At 40.3% G+C, this 20,390-nt stretch overlaps 1 protein-coding gene across 1 annotated transcript; it reads left to right on the top strand.

Annotated features, from left to right (window-relative positions):
• The first annotated feature begins 18,587 nt into the window (after positions 1-18,587).
• LOC127804497 (uncharacterized) lies at positions 18,588-19,262 on the top strand. Its single transcript, XM_052341368.1, has one exon. The coding sequence runs from the start codon at positions 18,588-18,590 to the stop codon at positions 19,260-19,262; it is 675 nt and encodes a 224-aa protein (XP_052197328.1).
• Positions 19,263-20,390: the final 1,128 nt, after the last annotated feature.

Genomic DNA, 20,390 nt, shown 5'->3' with positions numbered 1-20,390 from the left:
AGTTGCAATCCTTCCAGGCCACAGATCAGGCCTCGGTCTCTATTAACCCTTTAGAGCATCTCATACCTCTCCGTTTTTCCAAGAGAATCTATTTTGGTTGTTCCCAAGATAAATAAATTTAATTGTTGTAATTTGCCAACAACAATTTGGCATCATTTGTGGGAAATGTACAAAAGGTCATCCACCTTAGGAAAATTTATGAAGACTGCCCAAGCAAGCATGCCGCTCCAGTTTGGTGATCCTCGGCAATATTCACATCTCTACATGTAGTGTCTCCCCGTTACTTAATCCCCGAATGCTCCTGGGAATCACTGGGGAGCTTCTGCAAGTTTTTTCTTCTACAATGCCCTCCAAGGCTTTCCCCCCACTATTATGATGGCCTTTGGGGGAAAAGCATACCTTTCCTTATTTTTTCATGTGCGTCCTTCTTCTTGAGGAACTAGGCTAGGAAAGTGGGAAGGTCAAGGGAGATGTGCCCTCATGTATGCCCTTCTTAAGTTGGAATTTTATTATGAGGACTGTAACTGCTTAATCATGCCAGTCTCGTGGAAGAGTGTCACCTTGAAGTCGTTCAAAAGTGGAGTGACCTCTTTCTCGGGTAAAGTCCCCATGGAGGTATGTCTGTAAGAGAGTTTTATGAACCCAAGGGGCAGTACCTCGGTTTATCAGTTTCCTCAGATATGCTCTATCCAGGCCCGAGCATACTCTGAAGCAAAAGGATGCCTACTAGTTCATAAGTAGATAAAGTAGTAGTCGATGAGCTACGCGAGGTGCCGATGATAGGAGATTAATTAGTAGCAATCTCTGCAGTAGCTTGTTCTGCAACTACTCTTGTCTCTTAATCGCTGCATCTGCCTCTTTTATCGGAAGATGTTCAGTGTTCAGCACTAGTCCTCTCAAGCCCTACATAGTTATGACCGTGCGATCAACGATGACAAAAGTTTCTCATAGGCATTTACCATAAATGCTTCAAAGGAAAAGAATGGTTGGAGCCGCTAGCAGCGCTATGTTAATTGCTTCAGGAACGCTATACTCGAAGAGTTCTAGATAAAATACTCAAACTTGCCATCCAGAAGCAACCAACTTACAAGCAAAGCACTTGAGTGAAGACCATACTAACTGAAAGCTAACTTATTGTAATACACAGATGTAGATGCATGTATTGAGTTGTATAAACAAAATACATTTGTATAAAAAAGTTGAAGTAGTTGTAATAGGTGTGTATTATATATGTCTATATGTGAGCCTTTGTTTATCTTGCAGCAACTCAGTAAGAGACCAAGGAATCTGGCTTGACTCGTACTAGGAAGTCAGGGGGATAGAGCCGTCAGGACTCAGTCTAATCTTTTGTATGAGGAACCAAGAGTCAACCAAGGAATTACTTGTGACTAAACAAAGGCATTCTAATGGAAACATCAGAATTATCATTGAATACATGAATGGATTCATAAGTTAACTTTCAAGTACCCCGTCAATCTCAATGGCCACACGAGAGGACTTGATACACATCTTGAGATGGTCATGCCATTGAGGTCGGATCTTGTACACAACATCTACTCGGGACTTGCGGATGTAGGCATGGCGCCAAACCACCAAAATAAAAATGTTGGTATTTATGTGATTGCAAATGTAGGCGTTAAAACAAAAAATCCTATCTCTATGAATGCAAATGTAGGCATTTTGTCAAACAACCATAACAAAAATATTGGTATTTTGAGTTGGACATAGGCGATATGCCGTTAAACTGCCATTACAAAAATATGGGTATTTTAATTGCGGACATAAACATTGCATTAAATCACTGAAACAAAATAGATTAGCGGAGGTTGGAGCTAAGCTAATCGCAGAAACAAAATAGAGTGCCTCAGTTGACACCCCGTGCCATTAGGTAAGGCCGGTGTGCTCTCCACCTAGAATTCTCTTTCACGTGGACACATGATACGACCTACGAGATAGTTCCATTTGTCTTTGGATGCAAAGATAAAGGCCGCTCCCTTAAGACTGCATCTCTTACCTTGCACAATCGTGCACCAACTAGTGGAAGGAATGGGGTCTAGGAAACATCTTTTGCAGGTCCACTAGTACTCACCCCTTCCACTACACTAGAGTGTCCTTGTTATGTGTCCATTCTTCACTAGTAAACCTTTCCACAAAATGACTCTATGGCTTCAATGTCCTTCCTCCCATTTGGCCTTGGGGAATAGTGTAATACCCTGTGTTATTAGTGTTAGAAAATAAGGAAGATTGTTAAAAACTTTCGAAAAAATACCCTTGAGATAAGTGGATTTATGGGAATAATGGTGCCTTTAGAGAGGGGTATTTTGGTAAATTGGATACATAGTGAGATCCAATAAAGGGTAAATGAGAAATTTGGTAAGTATTTCCTTGTTGGAATGAGAATTTGTTGTGAATTATTCTCATTTGTGCATTTTTGTGGAGTTTGATGGGATTGTTAATTCCTAAGGGAATTTTGGTAATTTGGAGTATAATTCCATCGGAGAATTTAATTATTAAAGAGGAAAATTAATTATAATTCATTTATATGTGAGAAGCAATCTATTTTCCCTAAAATGGGGAATAAATGTGGTGAAGCCATATGGATGGCTTGGATTAAAGCTTGGAAGCCAAGGGTGATGTCTAAGAGTGACACTTGGCAAGCTAATATTCAAGAGAAATGAGAGATTAAAATAAAGAAAAAAGGAAATGAAAAATGGTCACTCTTACAATTAATGAGGGCCATTATTATGTTGGAATAAAGAAATTCCTAAATGAAATAGAAAAATGTCTCTCATTAATGCTTTGAAAATGGGAGAATTATTTAAGTGGAAAAGAAAAAGGAATTATGTCTCTCATGTGATGTGTTGTTAATTAGTCAAAATTAAATAAATGGGAAAATGGCTAATTTTAGGATTTAAAGACAAATTGATCCAATGGTGGAGAATTTGTCTTGAATGTAAGATGGGAGAAGATCTAAGGCTTGAGTTAAAAGTCTCCAAGTGGCATGGATTGCGCTTCCTTGGAGGGTGGAGATTTAATCTCAAATCTCAATAAAGGGTTGAGATTCAAGAAAAGGAAATGGCATGGATTGCCAAATATTAAAGTATTGAATGGTTGAAATTAAAACTCTTTAAAGCACATGGATTGTGCTTGTTGTGGAGGGTGTGGATTTAACCTAGTATCAAGAAGATCCAATGGCCAAGATTTAGTCTTGGAATGGGTTTCGATTAGTGAATAAGTGAAGGAAATGGAAAAGAAAGAAATAGAGAAAGAAGGAAGAGATTGGGAGAATTGGGATAAGTCTCCCGTGAAGGAAAAGGGAAAGAAAAAAAGAGAGCAAGGTAAGTTTCATGCTTCTCTTCATGTTTGATGTCATCTTAGAAGGAAAAGTCTAATTTTAAGAATTTTCCTTAAGTGGTAAGCAAGTTTTTGGCAAGGGTTTCTCTCCTGAAGTTAAAGATTTGAAGAATCTAACAAGAAAGGTAAGGGATGACCCCAAGGGTGGTGGTCTTCCATGCATTTGTAAATGTTTTTTTTATGAGTTGCATGTAGTGGTTAACACTTGCATGATATGAGTTCTAATGTACCTATGGCCATATAGAAGACTAGTGTTGTGGGAAGGGTTGGTAGATGCCTTAACCTATGGAGGTTATGAGGGCATGGAAGACTACCTGTTTTTCATTACATGCTCTCTCATACTTCATTTACTTATGCATTGCACCCTTACTGAGCTTTATAGCTCATGAAGTTTTCATTCTCACCTTGTAGGTTTTTCATATGTAAAGAGGTTGAGAATGTTGCAAGTTTGAAGCCTTGGAAGATCTAAGATGCTTTGACGTAAATTTGAGTTGTTGGTTATGACTTGTGATGTATCAAACTTGAATGATGTCTCTTTTTGGTATATGATGTTTAATCTCCATGTTGGGATGTATGATTTTATTTTGGTGAGATAATGGCTTATGGTATGTTGAAGCCTAGGTCTTAGTGTAAATCTTATCTTTGGTATGTGTTGTTAGAAGCACCAAAGAGGTTGAATAATATATATATATATATATATATTTGGAAATGTGGGTGAATTTGATGATTATTTATTAGAGTTAATTTCTAGAAAATTTGGGCTAAAAAGCCCGAGAAAAAAAAAGAAAGAAAAAGAGTGAAGGATGGCAGCTGGTAGTAGTTGGGGCCAGCAGGGGGCTAGGCAAGTAGGCCCTACCGACCAATTTTTTTTAAATTTTTTTGGAAATCTAGAATTTTTGGGGCATGTTTGGATTAATTTTGAATTCCAAAGAAATTTTCTAAATAAAGGGATTTTTTTCGGACATTTTTTGAGAGAAATGTCAAATTTTTGAAAAATTAAAATTTATGAGTTTTTCCTTGATATTGGGAAAATCAATGGGTTGTTTGAAATTTTGAATTATATGAAGGCCGGTGGAATATTGGAAAAGAAGAAAAAATAAAATATATAAAAAAGGTTGATTGGGCAAGTTAAATGGAAATTAATTTGAAGAGTGTGGAGCTCATAAAGCCCAATTTGCTAGTCAATTCTAGGAATAAGGGAAGGAAAGAACGAAGCCTAGTTTCCACCTAGGGCGTTTTGTGTCGAAACATAGTCTGCCCTTCACATTTGACCGGGCATGTGAACAGTTCAGATGATTATTCATGAGTGGCACTCGTAAGTGAGAGCGGGGCGTCACAAATAGTGATGATGGCCAGGCTATAGACGAGACCGACAGGTTTAAGGTAATCCAGGGACTTGGGCATGTTCATTACCTTTAGTCGTAAGTGGCAACAATAGTACTTCTTGTCGATGCTAGATGCAAGATGATTTATATATCTTATACGAGATGTCTATTGGAATTCTATTTATATATTTATTAGGGCCTAGTATTTCATAGTGCCCTAGAGGTACACCTGTACCCTTGAATTTGTTCCATTCTTTCCATAAATATATATATCCCTATTTTACCCCCACAAGGTGGGATAGGCCAGCACCCCCAAAACTGTTACATTGGGGAGCCAGGTTTTCTTTGTATGCCCATCTGTGTGTGCAAGAACACAAGTACCCATGAAGCACACAATCCCTGCTCAAGGTGAAGGTACGCCTCTAATGGTAAGTATCATTTTTCATACTTAATCATTTTATGTTCTTGCATCATTCCTATTTGTGGTACATCCATACACGAGATTCATACATATGCCAGGTCCAAGCACTTAAGAAATCAAATGTCAGTCCATAATGTCAATTCGTCCTCCATAAGGATGCCCATTCTATTAATATGTGTATAAGTTTTAGAGTGCAAAAAATAGGATGAGCCAAAAAATGTCAGAAGGGGTAAAAGAAACCTAAGTTAAAGCAATGCCCTAGGAATGCCGCCCTCGGGAGTAGATTTAGTAGCCCCATCCGTGAAGTCTAAGGCCATAAAGTCAATGTCGTCCAAAGCATCAATCACTTTCGTCCCCTGAAGAGTTATAGGATTTGCTTGCGTTGGAGAATCCAAGTCCGACTCCAATGTGTATGGGCTCCAGGAACTTGTAGGACTAAGTAAATCCCCCACTTCGGTGTCTAGTTAATCCTTTGGCTCCTTAGGGTTTGGATCCCCATACGCCAGTTGCGAACACCTCTTCTAACCGTTTCAGCGAAAAAGATTGGATTTGAATAGTCATTCCCCAGACGTGTTCCCTCTAGATACCCTCGGGCTAAGTCGAATCCATATTTTATAAAGCCTAAGGCATACCTCTCTTTTCCTTAAAACACACCCAAGAGAGTCAATATTCCTTTACCATTGCGACTCAAGTGGCATCAGTGTTTGCCTCTTTAAATTGGCGGGCGATCTTCTCGGCTTGTCTCCTTACCTCCTAGAGTCGAGTCCATAGATCATTCCTTTTCTCCAGGGCACAATGATGTTTCGCTATCATCGAGGCATTGGCCTCCTTAAACGTTACCTCAACTCCTAGTTGTTTTCTTAGCTCACCCTCTAGTTGCTCAACCTCATTCTTTAGGGAGTTCGTTTCTCCCCTTGATCTATCGGCTATCTGCTCAAGGCTTTGGGTTCGGTCCCTATAATCTTCAAGGTCCCTAACCCTATGCTCCAAATCCATCTGCCTACCTCTGACGCGTAGACAATCCTAGACAAATTTATCCATATTCGCCTCCACTTTAGTTAGGTCAACCTGAGCATTTGCAATTACAATAACTTATTGTTGGATCCCCTACTCATCAAGCCAAAATCCAAATTCAGTGGTAATAAGAGAAAATGGAGGGTAAAGTGCCAAAAGAAATCCAAAAACTTTCATACCTTGATCAAGCACTACTTCTCAGTGTTCAGTTTCTCCAAAGTACTCCCTGTGAAGTCTAGCTCATCGTGGGGCATCACCATGGTGTAAATGTTGCTCGTCCCAACGCTAGGCTTTTTCGCAGAGTCTGTATCAAGAAGTCTGGTGTGCACCCAAAATTCATGCCCCTTTAGTCATCGATGTTGTAAAGGAACCTCCATTTGATGGATGAGGCTCATGTTAAGAAGTAGGGGCAGATGTCTCTAAGACTTTTAGTCCAGCTCGCTTCGTCCTGGGTGCTCTATTGGTTATGGAAAGGGTAGGTTGCACACAACACGATGTTGGTCATGATACCTTTCCAACTCAGCCTGCACCTTAGCTTCTTCTTCTACCGCCCTAGTAGCCTTGGTGGGTTCTAAAGAGGATTGCGTTCTCGGGCTTAAGGGTGATTGCGATGTTGATATTTCTCCCTCCTCACCATATTTGCTAGAAGGTTGAGGGGATGGTGAAAGGTTAAATGGTGGAAAGTCAAAGAAGTCAGAAGTAGGTGCCATGGTTTCTCTCATCGTGGTTGTCCCTTCTTCATTTGTCTTGGCTCTTTTGTTCCTCTGAGCCAGTGAGATCTCCCTTTCCTCAATTTCTTTGGAATGAGAGGCATGGGTAACTTGTGGCTACATTTCTGGCTGAGTCTCCCCCATCCGTTGTTAAGACTCTACTAGCATGCCCAAGGCTATTGTAATACCCCAAAATAAAATAAAGTAATTTCGAAATTTTTAGGAATTTTCCATGTGATTATGAAGCAGTTCAAAGAATTAGAAATCAGTGCAATAAGACAAATCTACTGAAGGGAGTACCCCAGAACACATATACTTACAAAAAGAACATAATATTGAAGAGCGTCTCGAGATGAGATTTATGACTCTGAAAGAAATTAAAACGAAGACAGTTTTCGATATAGTTTTGATATAACCTGAAAAATTGAATGATCATAAGGGACTTTCGGAAAGCTAACGAAACCCTGAGGGGGGCTCCGATTTTATGTAAGAATCAACTCTGAAGTGGTTATGGGACGAAATGATAGTCCTATGAGGACACCAAGGAAAAAATGTACTTATTGAGTGATTTTGAGTTATTAATTTTGGATTTTTAGTATTTTAATCCAAATGAAATTGACATTTGAGGATATAATTGAAATTTTGCAATGCTTAAAGTGGGATTAAGAATTTAATTGAGGAATTTATAATGATTTTAATAAATTATACATTATGCATAGTATATTCACTACAAGAAAATTGGTCTTCTGTGATGACCGTAGGTGGTCACAAAAAGATAAAATTTCATCACTCAATCTTTTCAGTGATAATCAAATATTCATCACAGACTCGTCACCGTAGGTTCCCCGCCGATTATCTTTGGTGATGAAATAATCATTTCATCATGATAAATGCATTATTGGTGACAAAAAAACTCGTCGCTCAACTCATCACCTAAAATCATTGTCTCGTCATATCTTGTCACCAAAAATACTTTTTAGTGACGAATTATTTCATCACTATTGGCATAAAAATTTTCATCACCAAAACATATTTGTGACTATCATTAATTTTCACAAATTTTTTTTATCTCATCACCAAAACTATCTCGTAACGTTATCTCCTCACCTAAAAATAAAATTGTTCGTTATGAGAAAGTTTTTATGACAAAACACTTGGTCACCAAAAGGTATTTGTGATAAAATGAAGTCCTCGTAGAAAATATTTTGTGATGGTTGATAAAATACTTGTGATTTACATCAAGAGACTTAGACATCACCAAAACATTCCTGTGATGAAAGCATCTCATTGCAAAAACTCTTTTACTACAATACAATATCATCACCAAAACTTTTGGTTGCGAGAGTCTATCAAGAAAATAGCATCACTAAAAATTATAAATGACTCATCCAACCCATCACTAAAAATTTGCTGTTATGATATTCTCTTCATATAGTCCCATAAACATCCCTGTTAATAATTTCTCAACCTATTTAAAATACCAAACACAACTACCATAAATTCTAATGAATTATATCATCCAAATTGTTAGTCCATCAAAACATATCCCACAAATGACAAAACTCATCAAATCTAATATTCAAAAACATGTTCCAAGCATAATTCATCAAATAAAGACAAACAAGCAAAAAGTATATCAAGTCAAAATAAACTTTGAACTTCTTTGGATCTTTAAAGTCCCATACATCTAAGAGTTGTTGCCATCTTCTGCATTTGATGGTTCATCTAGAGGTTTTTCTCCAACATTTTCTAAAACAATGGCTAGCATACTCTTCAATCAATGGATCTCCTCTTTCTGTGCTTCAAGCTCAATTTCTCTTGATTCATTATACTATAACAAGTTCTCGACTTGTTGTTTAAGTTGTTCTGCTTCTGAATGATTCATTGGAGCTGTCCGAGTCTTTTTAGATGGTTTAGCAGTAAAGTAACCTGATTTCAACCTTATTGATGAAGCACAAATTTCTTTTTGAGTAAGTGTTGAACTTCTTTTTCTTGTGATGCAAAGGCCGTAGCTTATTGTTTCTCCAAAATCATCTCCTAATGTAGTGAGAAAGATAATTAATATAACATCATAACATTTTAACATAGCATTAAAAATGTAAAATGAGAAGTTTAGTGAATCAAATATGTCTATATCACGACTTACATAATCTGCTTAGGCCTCTGGAGATGTCTATTGTCCACTTTTTTCATTGTAATGAGTTGCTTTAAAAAGAGGAATATCATCAAGTAATTGCCCCATGGTTGGATCAACCTAATTTTTTTAAATATAAGTTATTATAATGTAAAACTATACAATTTATGTGAGAATTTAATAGAGGGAATACATGAGTAAATGGTGATTCATGAACTTGATATTGGGAGGAGGGTTTGTCCAATTAGTACAATTATCAAAAATAAAGAAATCTGATATAACTAAGAAAAGAGCTAGACAAAAATAAAATAAACTTGATATAACATGTGAAAGCATATGAAATGAAATTCTAATATTTATACAACACTCATTGAGTTCAATCAACTGTGGCATAATGAATTGAGTTATTCTTGGATATAGTGATTAAGAAAAAAAATAAAAGAATAAATTTTTGATGAATAACAAGAAGGCAAGTCATCAATCTTATGCAGAAAGTTGGTTTATGTATTTTAGAGGTCTGTCTAATCATCAATCTTATTAGATGCAGGGTAATAAGGTAATGATTTGGTCTTCACATGCAAGTTAATGATTTCTTCTTCTGTTGTTGTTGTTGTTGTATTTTAGAGGTTTATCTAGTCATGATTGTTGTAGTTGTTTTATATAAAAGAGGTATGTCTGGTCTTCACATGGAAGTTGCTCAATAGTTTAACAGACTAAAGTCAGCATCTAGCCCTTTTTTTTATTCGTTTTCCCTTAAACACGAGTTAATTGAGATTTAACTTTATAAAATGTTAATTATTTAACAACAGAGTTAATCCTGAACTTTGACAGAAAAAGAGAACATAAATAAAGTACACGCACTGTTTAACAAAGTAAAATATAGATGGACATACCACAAACAAGTGGTCTTCAAATTTGGTGATGGGCTGGAGGCGGCAACGTTGAGGCGACGGAGGCAATGGGCTAGAGAAAATGAAGGTGAGAGTATAACAGAAGATGAAGCACTTCACTGTCTAACAAAGAAAAAATCAAATCTCATTTCAAAACCCCAAATAGCAGACACACCAAATCATCTAAAACACATCAAAAGGAGAAACTAAGAAGAACGAGAAAATGTAAAAATGTACAATAGTAGCGTAGGCCCCCAACCCAGGCTCCACAGACAAGCTAAAATGGAAGGAAATAAAACAACTTAATTAGATCTTGTAAGTAGAACCTACAACTATAACTTGCAAGTGAATCCAGAAGATTAGGGATATAAACTCTATCTAGTCTTATTCTATAGTATAATTAAGCATTATATAGTGAATGAAAGTTGTGTTTTTCTTTTTTAATTTTTTGATGTTAATTGAATAAAACAACTTTTACACCTGTAAAGAAATCTTAAGATCATATGAAAACTTCTATATCATATACTAAACTCAAACTGAAATGTAACTAAAAGGAAAACCAATTACATGGTCAAACACAATTATTTTGTTTTGCAAAATTGATATATAAAGCATGACATAAGACAAAATGACAAAAAAATGGAGAGAATCAGGAAATAGAATGAGACAGAGGTGATATGAAGCATAATATATAGTATGAACAGTCAAATAGAATTATTTTCTCAAAAAAATTGATATAAAAAGCATGAATGCATAACAAGATGATAAAGAAATGGAGATAATGATCACAAAAATACAATGAGATTGATATGAGAAGAAGCATAAGATAAAGTACGAACAGTCTGTCAATAACCCATTTGTTGCTCATTTTGTCATATTGACAATCTACTCCAGTCCATGGATGTTGTTATGGAACATAAGGATCACCATTACACCCAAAACAAACAATAAAGATTAACACCTGGTGAGGGGATATTTTACTAAGGGCAAAATTACTATACTACCCTCGGAGACTACCAGCCTGGTGCCGCCACGTGCCGGTCTCAGAAAGCGCCACGTGTCATCTGGATTTTCATCCCATATTTAATTTTGAACGAGGTTGACTCAGTCAACCGAGATTCTCTCCAATGTCCCGTTCAGAGGCTATCTTATCTCTTTAGAGTATGCTCTACGCCATCTTTAAATAGAGGTCAACTTTTACAGGTATGGATCATCTGACTACTGTGTGACTTTCCATTTCGGGTATTCTTCTTCTACTGACTTGAGTGTTGGAGTTCTCCCGGGGGATTAAAGGCCCCACCCTTGTAGGTACTTGTTTCGAGGTAGATCTCGGTGACCGGTCCAGTATCATCATTTGGCGCCCACTGTGGGGCCGATTGCTTTATCTGCTCTTGTTCGTCGAGTACCTTAGATGAGCTCAAGTTTCCCCCCGTTATGGCGACAAGAAGAAATCCACCGCGAGTTGCTAGTACCCAACTTGTCCCAGATCAGAGTCAACACCAACCATCGGAGAGTGGACCTGTAGAGGGTCATCCCCCAGATCCCTCGCCATCACAAGATCGTGTCGCCCAATTAGAGGGACAGGTCCAATGCTTGACAGAGTTACTCAACACCTTTTTGACCCAACAGCAGCCTCCAGAGGTGAGGCAAGAGGAGCACTCTAACCACGATAGTTGGCACCAGGGAGACTGCCGCTCTAGATTCCAAGGTGGCGGATCCCCTCGTGCTGGGAGGGAGTCCCATCGAGACGAGAGACGGAGCGGACCTTCCAGGCGTAACGAGTATGGGAGGCCGAGCTCAGAGGAGGAGGAGTCCTTTGGTCCCGATTATGCCCGAGTCGGAGGGGCTCAACGAGAAAGTTGTTTGCAACATTTGGAGAGGGAGGTTGTAGAGTTGAGACGGAGGGAGGAAGAGCCACATGACATTGTTTCCAATCATCCATTAAGTCGGGAGATCATGGCAATTATTCCATCCGAGCACCTCTAAATCCCTGCCATCAGGCCATATGGAGGCACAACCGACCCTGCTGACCACTTGAATCTCTTCGCCTCTCACATGATGGTCAGGTGGCACCTGATGCTATGTGGTGTAGAGTCTTCCTAGCTACTTTGGAAGGACATGCACGGGCCTTGTATTCAAGCCTGGCACACCGGTCGATTACTAATTTCGGACAACTTCGGAACAAGTTCTTGGCGCATTTCGCTCCCCTCCGAAGGCATCGAAGGTCAACTATGACCCTTATGAATCTCAAGCAGAACCAAGGGGAGTCATTAACAGATTTTGTGGCTAGGTTTAATATGGAGGCACTGAGCATTGAGAATCTGGATCAGAGTATTACCATGGTGGCCTTTCAGAATGCCTTGAGGGCTGGCCCTTTTACCTAGTCATTGGCTAAGAGGCCTTCCCAGACGTTCACGGAGATCCTGAGCCGAGCCACCAAGTACATTAATGCCGAGGAGGTGATGCGGGCTAAGAGAATTGAATACTCGAACAAGAAATTGAAGAAAAGTCAGAATAGGGAGCAAAAGCTGGAAGATAAACCAGGTCGACGGGGGGAAAGGTTGGGCCCCCGATGGAGTCCGGTCAGGTTCACCCTGCTTAATACTCCTCGAGTAGAGATCCTGGCTACAATTGAGAATAAGGATTACTTGAAAAAATCGAGACCTATGAAGGCCCCAGCTAACAAAAGGAGTAAAGACAAGTATTGTCGATTTCATCGAGATCATGGACATGACACGGAGGAGTGCCATCATCTGAAAGAGGAGATTCAGGAGCTCATCAATCGGGGTTTCCTATGGAGGTTCATAGCTAAGGATACTGAGCCACAAAGGGGCGAATGTTGGAGATCAAGGAGCCCTCCCCATAGACGTTGTAGATCCCAGGAAAGGCGTAGGATCAGAACTTCACCCAGGAGAAAGAGTCGCTAGAGGGAGGGAAGTCCTCCATAACAATTAATTTTTCACACTTTAGCGGCTGGGATGGTGCCAGGCAAGGAGTCGGGAGAAAGTTCTGATCTGCATTAACATGTTGGAGTCAAGAGGGCTCAGCCAGGGGACGTTATCTCTTTTACGGATAACGACTTGCCCGGGTATCCGATTTCAAATGATCTGCTGGTCATCACAGCAAAGTTGGGAAAATGGGAGCTTCGACGGATCCTCGTGGACCCAGGGAGCTCATTTGAGGTTTTATATCGATAGGCCTTCCGAGGCATGGGATACACGATGGAACAGTTGAAGCCAGCTCAGGTCCCTTTGATTGGATTCGACGGGAAAGTGGTGTATGCGGACGGTATGTTTTAGCTCTTGTTGACTCTTTGAAAGGGTTCTCGGTCCGCCCAGATCATGTTAGATATTTTGGTAGCAGAGGTCCCCTCGGCTTACAATATGATATATGGGAGATCGGGGTTAAATGCTCTACGGGCCGTGCTGAGCACTTACCACATAGTGCTTAAGTTCCCTATTGCGGCTGGGATTGGTTAAGTCAGAGGAGACCTAAGGTCCGCCCGGGAGTGCTACATGGCATCCATCAACACTGCTAGGGGTATCGTGCAGGAGTGGTCAGAACCCTAGGAAGATTTAGGATGAGGACACGGCCTCAAAGGGAGAGAGGTCAGAATATCCCCTCCCGCCACTATCAGTTTTTTGCTGGAGCGCCCAGAGGACTCGAAGACTACTGAGTTGGTGGATGAGCTCGTAGAGGTACCACTGGACCCGGACCGACTCGATAGATGCGTAAGGGTGAGCGCCTAGTTGAAAGACTTTCTTCGGGCTCAGATTGTATCGCTTCTTCGCCAATATGCAGATATTTTTGCATGGTCAGTCCACGACATTCCTGGCATAGACCTGGAAGTGATGACACACCATTTGGGAGTAAAGCGGGGGTACTGATCCATCATACAGAAGAAGATGAATTTTGCCCCAGATAGGACAAGGGCTATAGAGGCGGAGGTGGAAAAACTGATGGCAACACGGTATATTTAGGAGGTTGATTATCTAGAGTGGCTCGCCGATGTGGTTCTGGTCCCTAAGAGAGAAGGTGAGTAGAGGTTATGTATTGATTTCACTGACCTAAACAAGGCCTGTCCAAAAGATAGTTATCCATTTCCCCGGATCGATGCCCTAATTGATGGCATAGTCGGATGCCACCTTATGAGTTTTTTAGATGCTTTTCAAGGATATCATCAGATCCCATTACATGAAGAGGATCAGGAGAAGACGACATTCGTTACGGACCGGGGCACTTATTGTTATATTGTTATGCCTTTTGGTTTGAAGAATGCAGGAGCTACATACCAATGGCTTGTAAATAGGCTTTTTCAGAACCAATTAGGATGCAACACGGAGGCTTACGTGGATGACATGCTAGTAAAAAGTCTACTGGCAGAGGAACATCTGGCAGACCTGGAAGAGTGTTTCAAAACCTTGCGCAGATTCCAATTGAAGCTTAATCTCTCTAAGTGCACTTTTGGTGTCTCTGCAGGGAAGTTCCTCGGGTACATCGTACATCATTGTGGGATCGAGGTGAATCCTGAGAAGATTAAAGCGATACTAGAAATGCCGACCCTAAAAAACATTAAGGAGGTTCAGCAGCTCACGGGAAGGATAGCGGCTCTAGGGAGATTACTCTCTCGGTTGACAGAAAAGGGCCTCCCTTTCTTCAAACCCCTATCCAGGACCAAGGAATTTGTCTGGGATGATAAGTGCCAGGAGGCCTTCAACGAGCTCAAGGCATGTTTGGCCTCACCACCAGTCCTCACTAAGCCACGGACGGGCAAGCTGCTCTACCTCTACTTAGCCGTAGTAGAAGAGGCAGTAAGCTCAGTACTAGTGCGCGAAGAGAATAAGAGGTAGAGGCCAGTATACTACACGAGCAAATGATTGTCTATGGCAGAGGCGCGGTATTCCCCCATGGAGAAATTAACGTTTACCCTAGTCGTCTTAGTGAGGAAGTTGTGACCCTACTTCCAGGCGCACTCTATCATTGTGCTTATTGACCAGCCTCTAAGGCAGGTTCTGGGGAAACCAAAGCTCTCAGGAAGAATGTTGAAGTGGTCAATGGAGTTAACAACATTCGACATAGAGTACTGGCCTCGTTCAGCTATTAAGGCCCAGGCCTTAGCAGACTTCATCGCCGAAGGATTTAGGCTTGGTGGATCTCTAGAGGACAGCCTAGGATCATGGATGTTGGCAGTGGATGACAGCTCTAACTCTAGGGGCGGAGGAGCTGGGCTGATGATTAAGAGCCCGGAGGGCCAGTCCTGGTTATACGCTCTGCATTTTGAGTTCCAGGTATCTAACAATGAGGCAGAGTACGAGGCCCTCATAGCGGGGTTGAGGCTCGCCGCATAACTTGGGGCAAGGCATGTCAACATACAGTCTGATTCTAACCTTGTGGTTTAGCAGGTGAAGGGAGAATATGAGGCTAGGGAGGACCACATGTCCAAATAATTGGTTTTCGTGGAGGAATTGATGGGTCATTTTCAATCTGTGAAAATTGAGCATGTGCCTCGATCCTAGAATGTGGAAGCAGACACTTTGTCCTGGATCGCTTCGGCTTCTTTCCCAACCAATTCCAGACAGATTTTTATCGAGACACTACCCTAGAGAAGCATTGACGAGATGGCGGAGCAACTATGTCTCGACCGAGAACCAAGTTGGATGGACCCTCTTGTCAGTTATTTGAAGGATTGCAAGCTACCAAAAAGTGACTTAGAGGCCCGTGAGCTAAAAAAGAGGGCCCATAAGTTTATACTTTTCAACGAGGAGTTGTATAAGAGATCCTTCACCCAACCACTCTTGAGGTGTGTGAGGCCACACGAAACTGACTATGTTTTAAGAGAGATCCATGAGGGAATATGTGTAATACCCCAAAATTTTATGTAAATGTTGGATGATGCAACAAAGTGCTTTAATGGAAGTTTTGAATTTAAGTGCAAATGAAAATGATTTAGGACCTAAATGCAAATGTCATAAAGGATAATTTCTCCAACAATAAGAATATTTGTAATGATAAATGCTTATTTAAGAAGCCTTGAGTTGGAGAAATGGGATTGGAGAGTTAACCCTAAAAGTCTTAAAGTTTGGTGATAACAATAATTACTTACACCCTTAAGTCAATGTAAGTAAAACTTGGAAGGATTATATTGGTTCACCAAAAGAAGTGGATATGAAGGGTTGCCTTGAAGGCCACATGAGGGGCAATTGCAGGCATGGGATTGGAAGAATGAAATCTTTCAAAGAAAGGAAGAATCAAGTGGAAGAATTTTAAAGTTAACCATCATTACTAGGGTAGAAAAATAGCTAACCTAAGAAGCTAAGTGTGATCTTGAAACTTGGGGATAAAAGACTATAAAAGGGGTAGAAAGAAGGGCCACGTAGTGTAAAAGTGGGAGAGAAAAGCAAAGGAAAGAAGGATCTAAAGAAAGAAAGCAAAGGAAGCCAAAATAGAGAGACCAGATTGAGAAATTTCCAAAAACAGAAGAGAAACCAAAAAGGTAAGCCACTTTTCTTTCCGTAGGATCGTAGGACTCTAAAAGGGGAGTATGTAGGTTCAAACGGAAGGCGAATCGGAGTTAAAATGAAAGAGTTATGGCCTTTAAACATCGAAAGCAGGATCCGTAAGAACTACCTGTTGCAACTGCGCATGGCCGCGCGTGGCCACCCTTTTGGTGGCGCGTGAGGGCGCGTGGCTAGGCTTATTGCTCTAAAATTTTTAGGGTTTTCCTCTTAAATCATTTCCTATGATCCCATGTAAAAATATTTTGGTTTGGTGACCCGAACTGTATGAAACTACAGCTTAATAGGGCTTAAACTCGTAGAATCGGTGGTTCAGCAAGAGTTACAGTAAGTGTGAGTGGTTTTCTACATCTTTTGTGCTTCATATTGATCATTCTTTGATTCATCTGTGTTATATGTGGACATACTCACTTACTTCCTTTGTTTGACATGAAATTTTACTTATTTCATCACTTCATGGCATGTGGTTATTTGTGGTAAGCTAGTGGTCGCCATGACTGGCTCTTGGAGTCACATATGTGTGTTTGAGGTGAGCATGGCGTGCGCGGGGGTGATTGCAACACCCTGGCATGGCTTCCACAAAGGGGGTTTCATTTTTGCATACTTGCATTTTCATACATGAACTATTCTCTTCTTGAAACCATCTCACTTGGATTTATATAATCTAACTTGGGTTGATGCCCCTGGAACGTTCTGCGTTCTAGGTATGTTTGGTGTGCCGGGAGCTAAGGAAGCGAGATAGGCAAATGGAAATGAGTCTGTGGACGTTTAAATACCTTTTTGTCATTTTATGTAATTTTATTTCAGAAGTGTTGTAATTATTCGAAAGATTGTACTTCTTTTTGTTAGGCTAGACTTATATTTTATCTTAACGAAAGGTTTGTGCATATTTAGCTTACATGGAAACCCTACAAATATTTCGGCAGGTTAGATCCATTGTTTTTGCTGCTAGGGTTTCCTAATGCCTCTTGGGTAATTAGGTGTAAACCTACTGTGTTATTTGAGATGAGGAGGCGTTACAGTGGTATCAGAGCGGGTTTATCATGGTTTTGGTTAAGATATGGTTTGACTGATTTTGAGATTTTTTTTTTGGTGTGTGACAGGATATGGACGAAAACCAACGCCAAAGGGCTATAACGGGATGGTGGACTACAATACTTCAAGGTCATGTCATGCAGTCGGCTGGTGCTCTAGGAACTTTTCTTGATATAGTTGTTCCCATCATACAGGAAGTCCCACCAGGCCCAGCACTCCCGTATATAATAGAGCTCCAAATAGGTTACTTAGTATCCATACTGACCCTAGATATGCAAGGACTGACACATGGGCTTTTGGAGCAAGCCATCTACCCGAACCTCGAGACCTTTGCAAACCATTTGCGTGAGGCAGAGCAGAATCAAGGGATTGGGGATATGCCGATAGAAGTAGATGATCTTGTGGATTTTCCTAAAGAAAGGGAACTCACGCCGCCCACTGCATCCGAATATGAGGAAGAGTAGTCTACCTGGGGTTAAAAAAATTTGTGGATTGTAGATATGTAATATATTAATGATGGTAGGATAGGCATAACACTTACCCCTTACCTGCAGGAATTTTGGATTGTGTGATGGATAGTATAGCAAACTTGGATGACATAGGTGGTAGTGTCTAACAGGGATGTAACAAAATAGTAGTTGTGCATATGTATAACAAAGATGTAATGAGTTGGTAGTGATATAAAATACGGTGGTCTAATATGAAGTATAATAGTACTGTGTAAATAGACATGCACAGAGTATGTAGACCTTGGGGACTTTGGACAAAGATTAGATGGAAGAAAATGGGTGTTAAAAATGATAGAATTTGAGAAAGACCTTGTAGATCCTTGGAAGATGCAGGTATTTAAGGACTTAAGGAAAGGTGGTTGATCTAACCCTAGGAGTGGTGCTATTTTCTTTGAGGATTTTAGTAACTTCAATTATGATTTGTGTAGGACAAGTTTAGTTACTTTGTTGTATGGATTCAAACACGTGATTCCTAAATATTGTTCTTATAAATTTTGTGGATGTTTCAGATGGTGAACACTCGTCGATCCCAAACTCTTAGATAAAAGGGTGGTAACCAGAAGGAGGAGACACGACGTCCCCAAGAAGAGAGAGAAGAGTTGTCTTAGGAAAATTCTTCTCAAGGTGGAAGTTAGGGAAGTGGGGATCGTATAAATCGGGTGGAGAGAATTCTGGAACACATGGTCACATATATGCAAGGAACTTGGTCAAGGGGTCAAAGTATTACTCAGGCGCCAGATGCCGTCGACCGGTTCCAACGATTAAGTCCCCCTATTTTTCGAGGAAGGGCAAGCGTTGACCCGAGCGAAAGTGAGTATTGGATAGAGCAACTCGAGAAGATTTTTGACTTTATTGGATGTGAGGAAGGGGAGAAAGTAGTTTGTGCCACTTTCATGCTTCGAGATGAGGCGGACCATTGGTGGCGAATGATGCAAAGGACTTTGCCTGGCCCTACAAGACAAGGTATGCCAGTTGTCACATGGACTCAGTTTAAGGAATTATTTTACACTAAGTATTTTCCTTTATGCAAAAAGTTGGAAAAGAGCCGAGAATTTATGAATTTGAAACAGACTGGAGATATGTCAGTCGCACAGTATGAAGATAGTTTTTCTCGATTAATTAAATACATGTTTGTTTATAATTTGGATGAAGAGGCAAAATCTCAGAAATTTCTTGATGAGTTAAGACTTGAGATACAACTGGCATTATGTTCCTTAGGGGACCGTACTTACGCAGAGGTTGTTATGCAAGCTTTAACGGTTGAAAGTAACCTTGTTGGAATGAATGCTTTAAAGGCAGAAGTGCAGGAACCCGAGGACAAGAACGTGGGAATGAAGCATCACTTAGGAGTCTGAGGAGGAAACTTTAAGCCAAAGAGTAGGTGTCCCAAGTGTCAGAAGTTCCATCTTGAAAGGGCGTGCCAAAGCCGGACTCAAGGATGCTATTCATCTGGAAGGAGTGACCACTTAGCCCGTGATTGTCCCAAGGGACCTAAGTGTTTCAATTGTCAGAAGATTGGTCATCTTTCAAGAGACTGTCCACAGAGGAAGCAAGTTAAACAAGTGGGTGTGGGCAGAGGAGGCCAAGAACCGCGACAAGGCCGGGTGTATCATCTAACGAGGGAGGATGCCAACGTAAGCCCGTCGGTCATACAAGGTACATTGATATTTCTCAATACACCTATGCGAGTGTTAATTAATCCTGGATCAACACATTCATTCATTTCACATGCGTTGATACAAAGTTTGAATTTGGAATTGGAGGATTTGGAGTGTCCTATGTTTGTGGCTACTCCTTTAGGGAAACAAGTGGAAACTACCACGAGATATAGGGAAGGAAGGGTTGAGTTGGGTGATATTGAATTTGCACTTGAACTCACGTCATTAGAAATCCAAGATTTTGATATGATACTTGGAATGGATTTTTTGTCCAAATATAAGGCCCGAATTGATTGTCAAACGAAAACAGTAGAACTTCAAAATAACCAAGGAATTTGGGAAAAATTTCTGGGACAAGAGAGTGATAAAAGGATTAAGTGGATCACGGCCCTCAAAGCTATTAAAATGCTTGAGAATGGAGCTTATGGGTACTTGGTAAGGGTGCAAATAGAAAATAAGAAAGTGGAACTTAAGGAGACACCAGTAGTTAATGAATTTTCTAATGTGTTTTTTGAAGATTTACTTGGGTTACCCCCTTAAAGGGAAATTGAATTTTCTATAGAAGTTGTACCAGGAACAAATCCCATATCCATATCTCCGTATAGAATGGCTCCAGTAGAACTAAAAGAGCTCAGAAGTCAGTTGCAAGACCTTTTGGACAAGGGATTTATTTAACTCCGTACTTCACCCTGGGGAGCACTTGTGTTGTTTGTTAAAAAGAAAGATGGGAGTCTGAGGATGTGTATTGACTATAGGCAGCTAAACAAAGTGACTATAAAAAATAAGTATCCTCTCTCTAGGATTGATGAATTGTTTGATCAGTTG

This window comes from Diospyros lotus, chromosome 6 (genome assembly GCF_014633365.1).
Source record: "Diospyros lotus cultivar Yz01 chromosome 6, ASM1463336v1, whole genome shotgun sequence".
NCBI classification, from domain to species: Eukaryota; Viridiplantae; Streptophyta; class Magnoliopsida; order Ericales; family Ebenaceae; genus Diospyros; species Diospyros lotus.
This window is presented reverse-complemented; position numbering and strand designations above follow the sequence as displayed.

Bases quoted from the DNA above. Each gene is read 5' to 3' on its own strand.
- LOC127804497 (XM_052341368.1), top strand. From the start codon at position 18,588: ATGGTCACATATATGCAAGGAACTTGGTCAAGGGGTCAAAGTATTACT.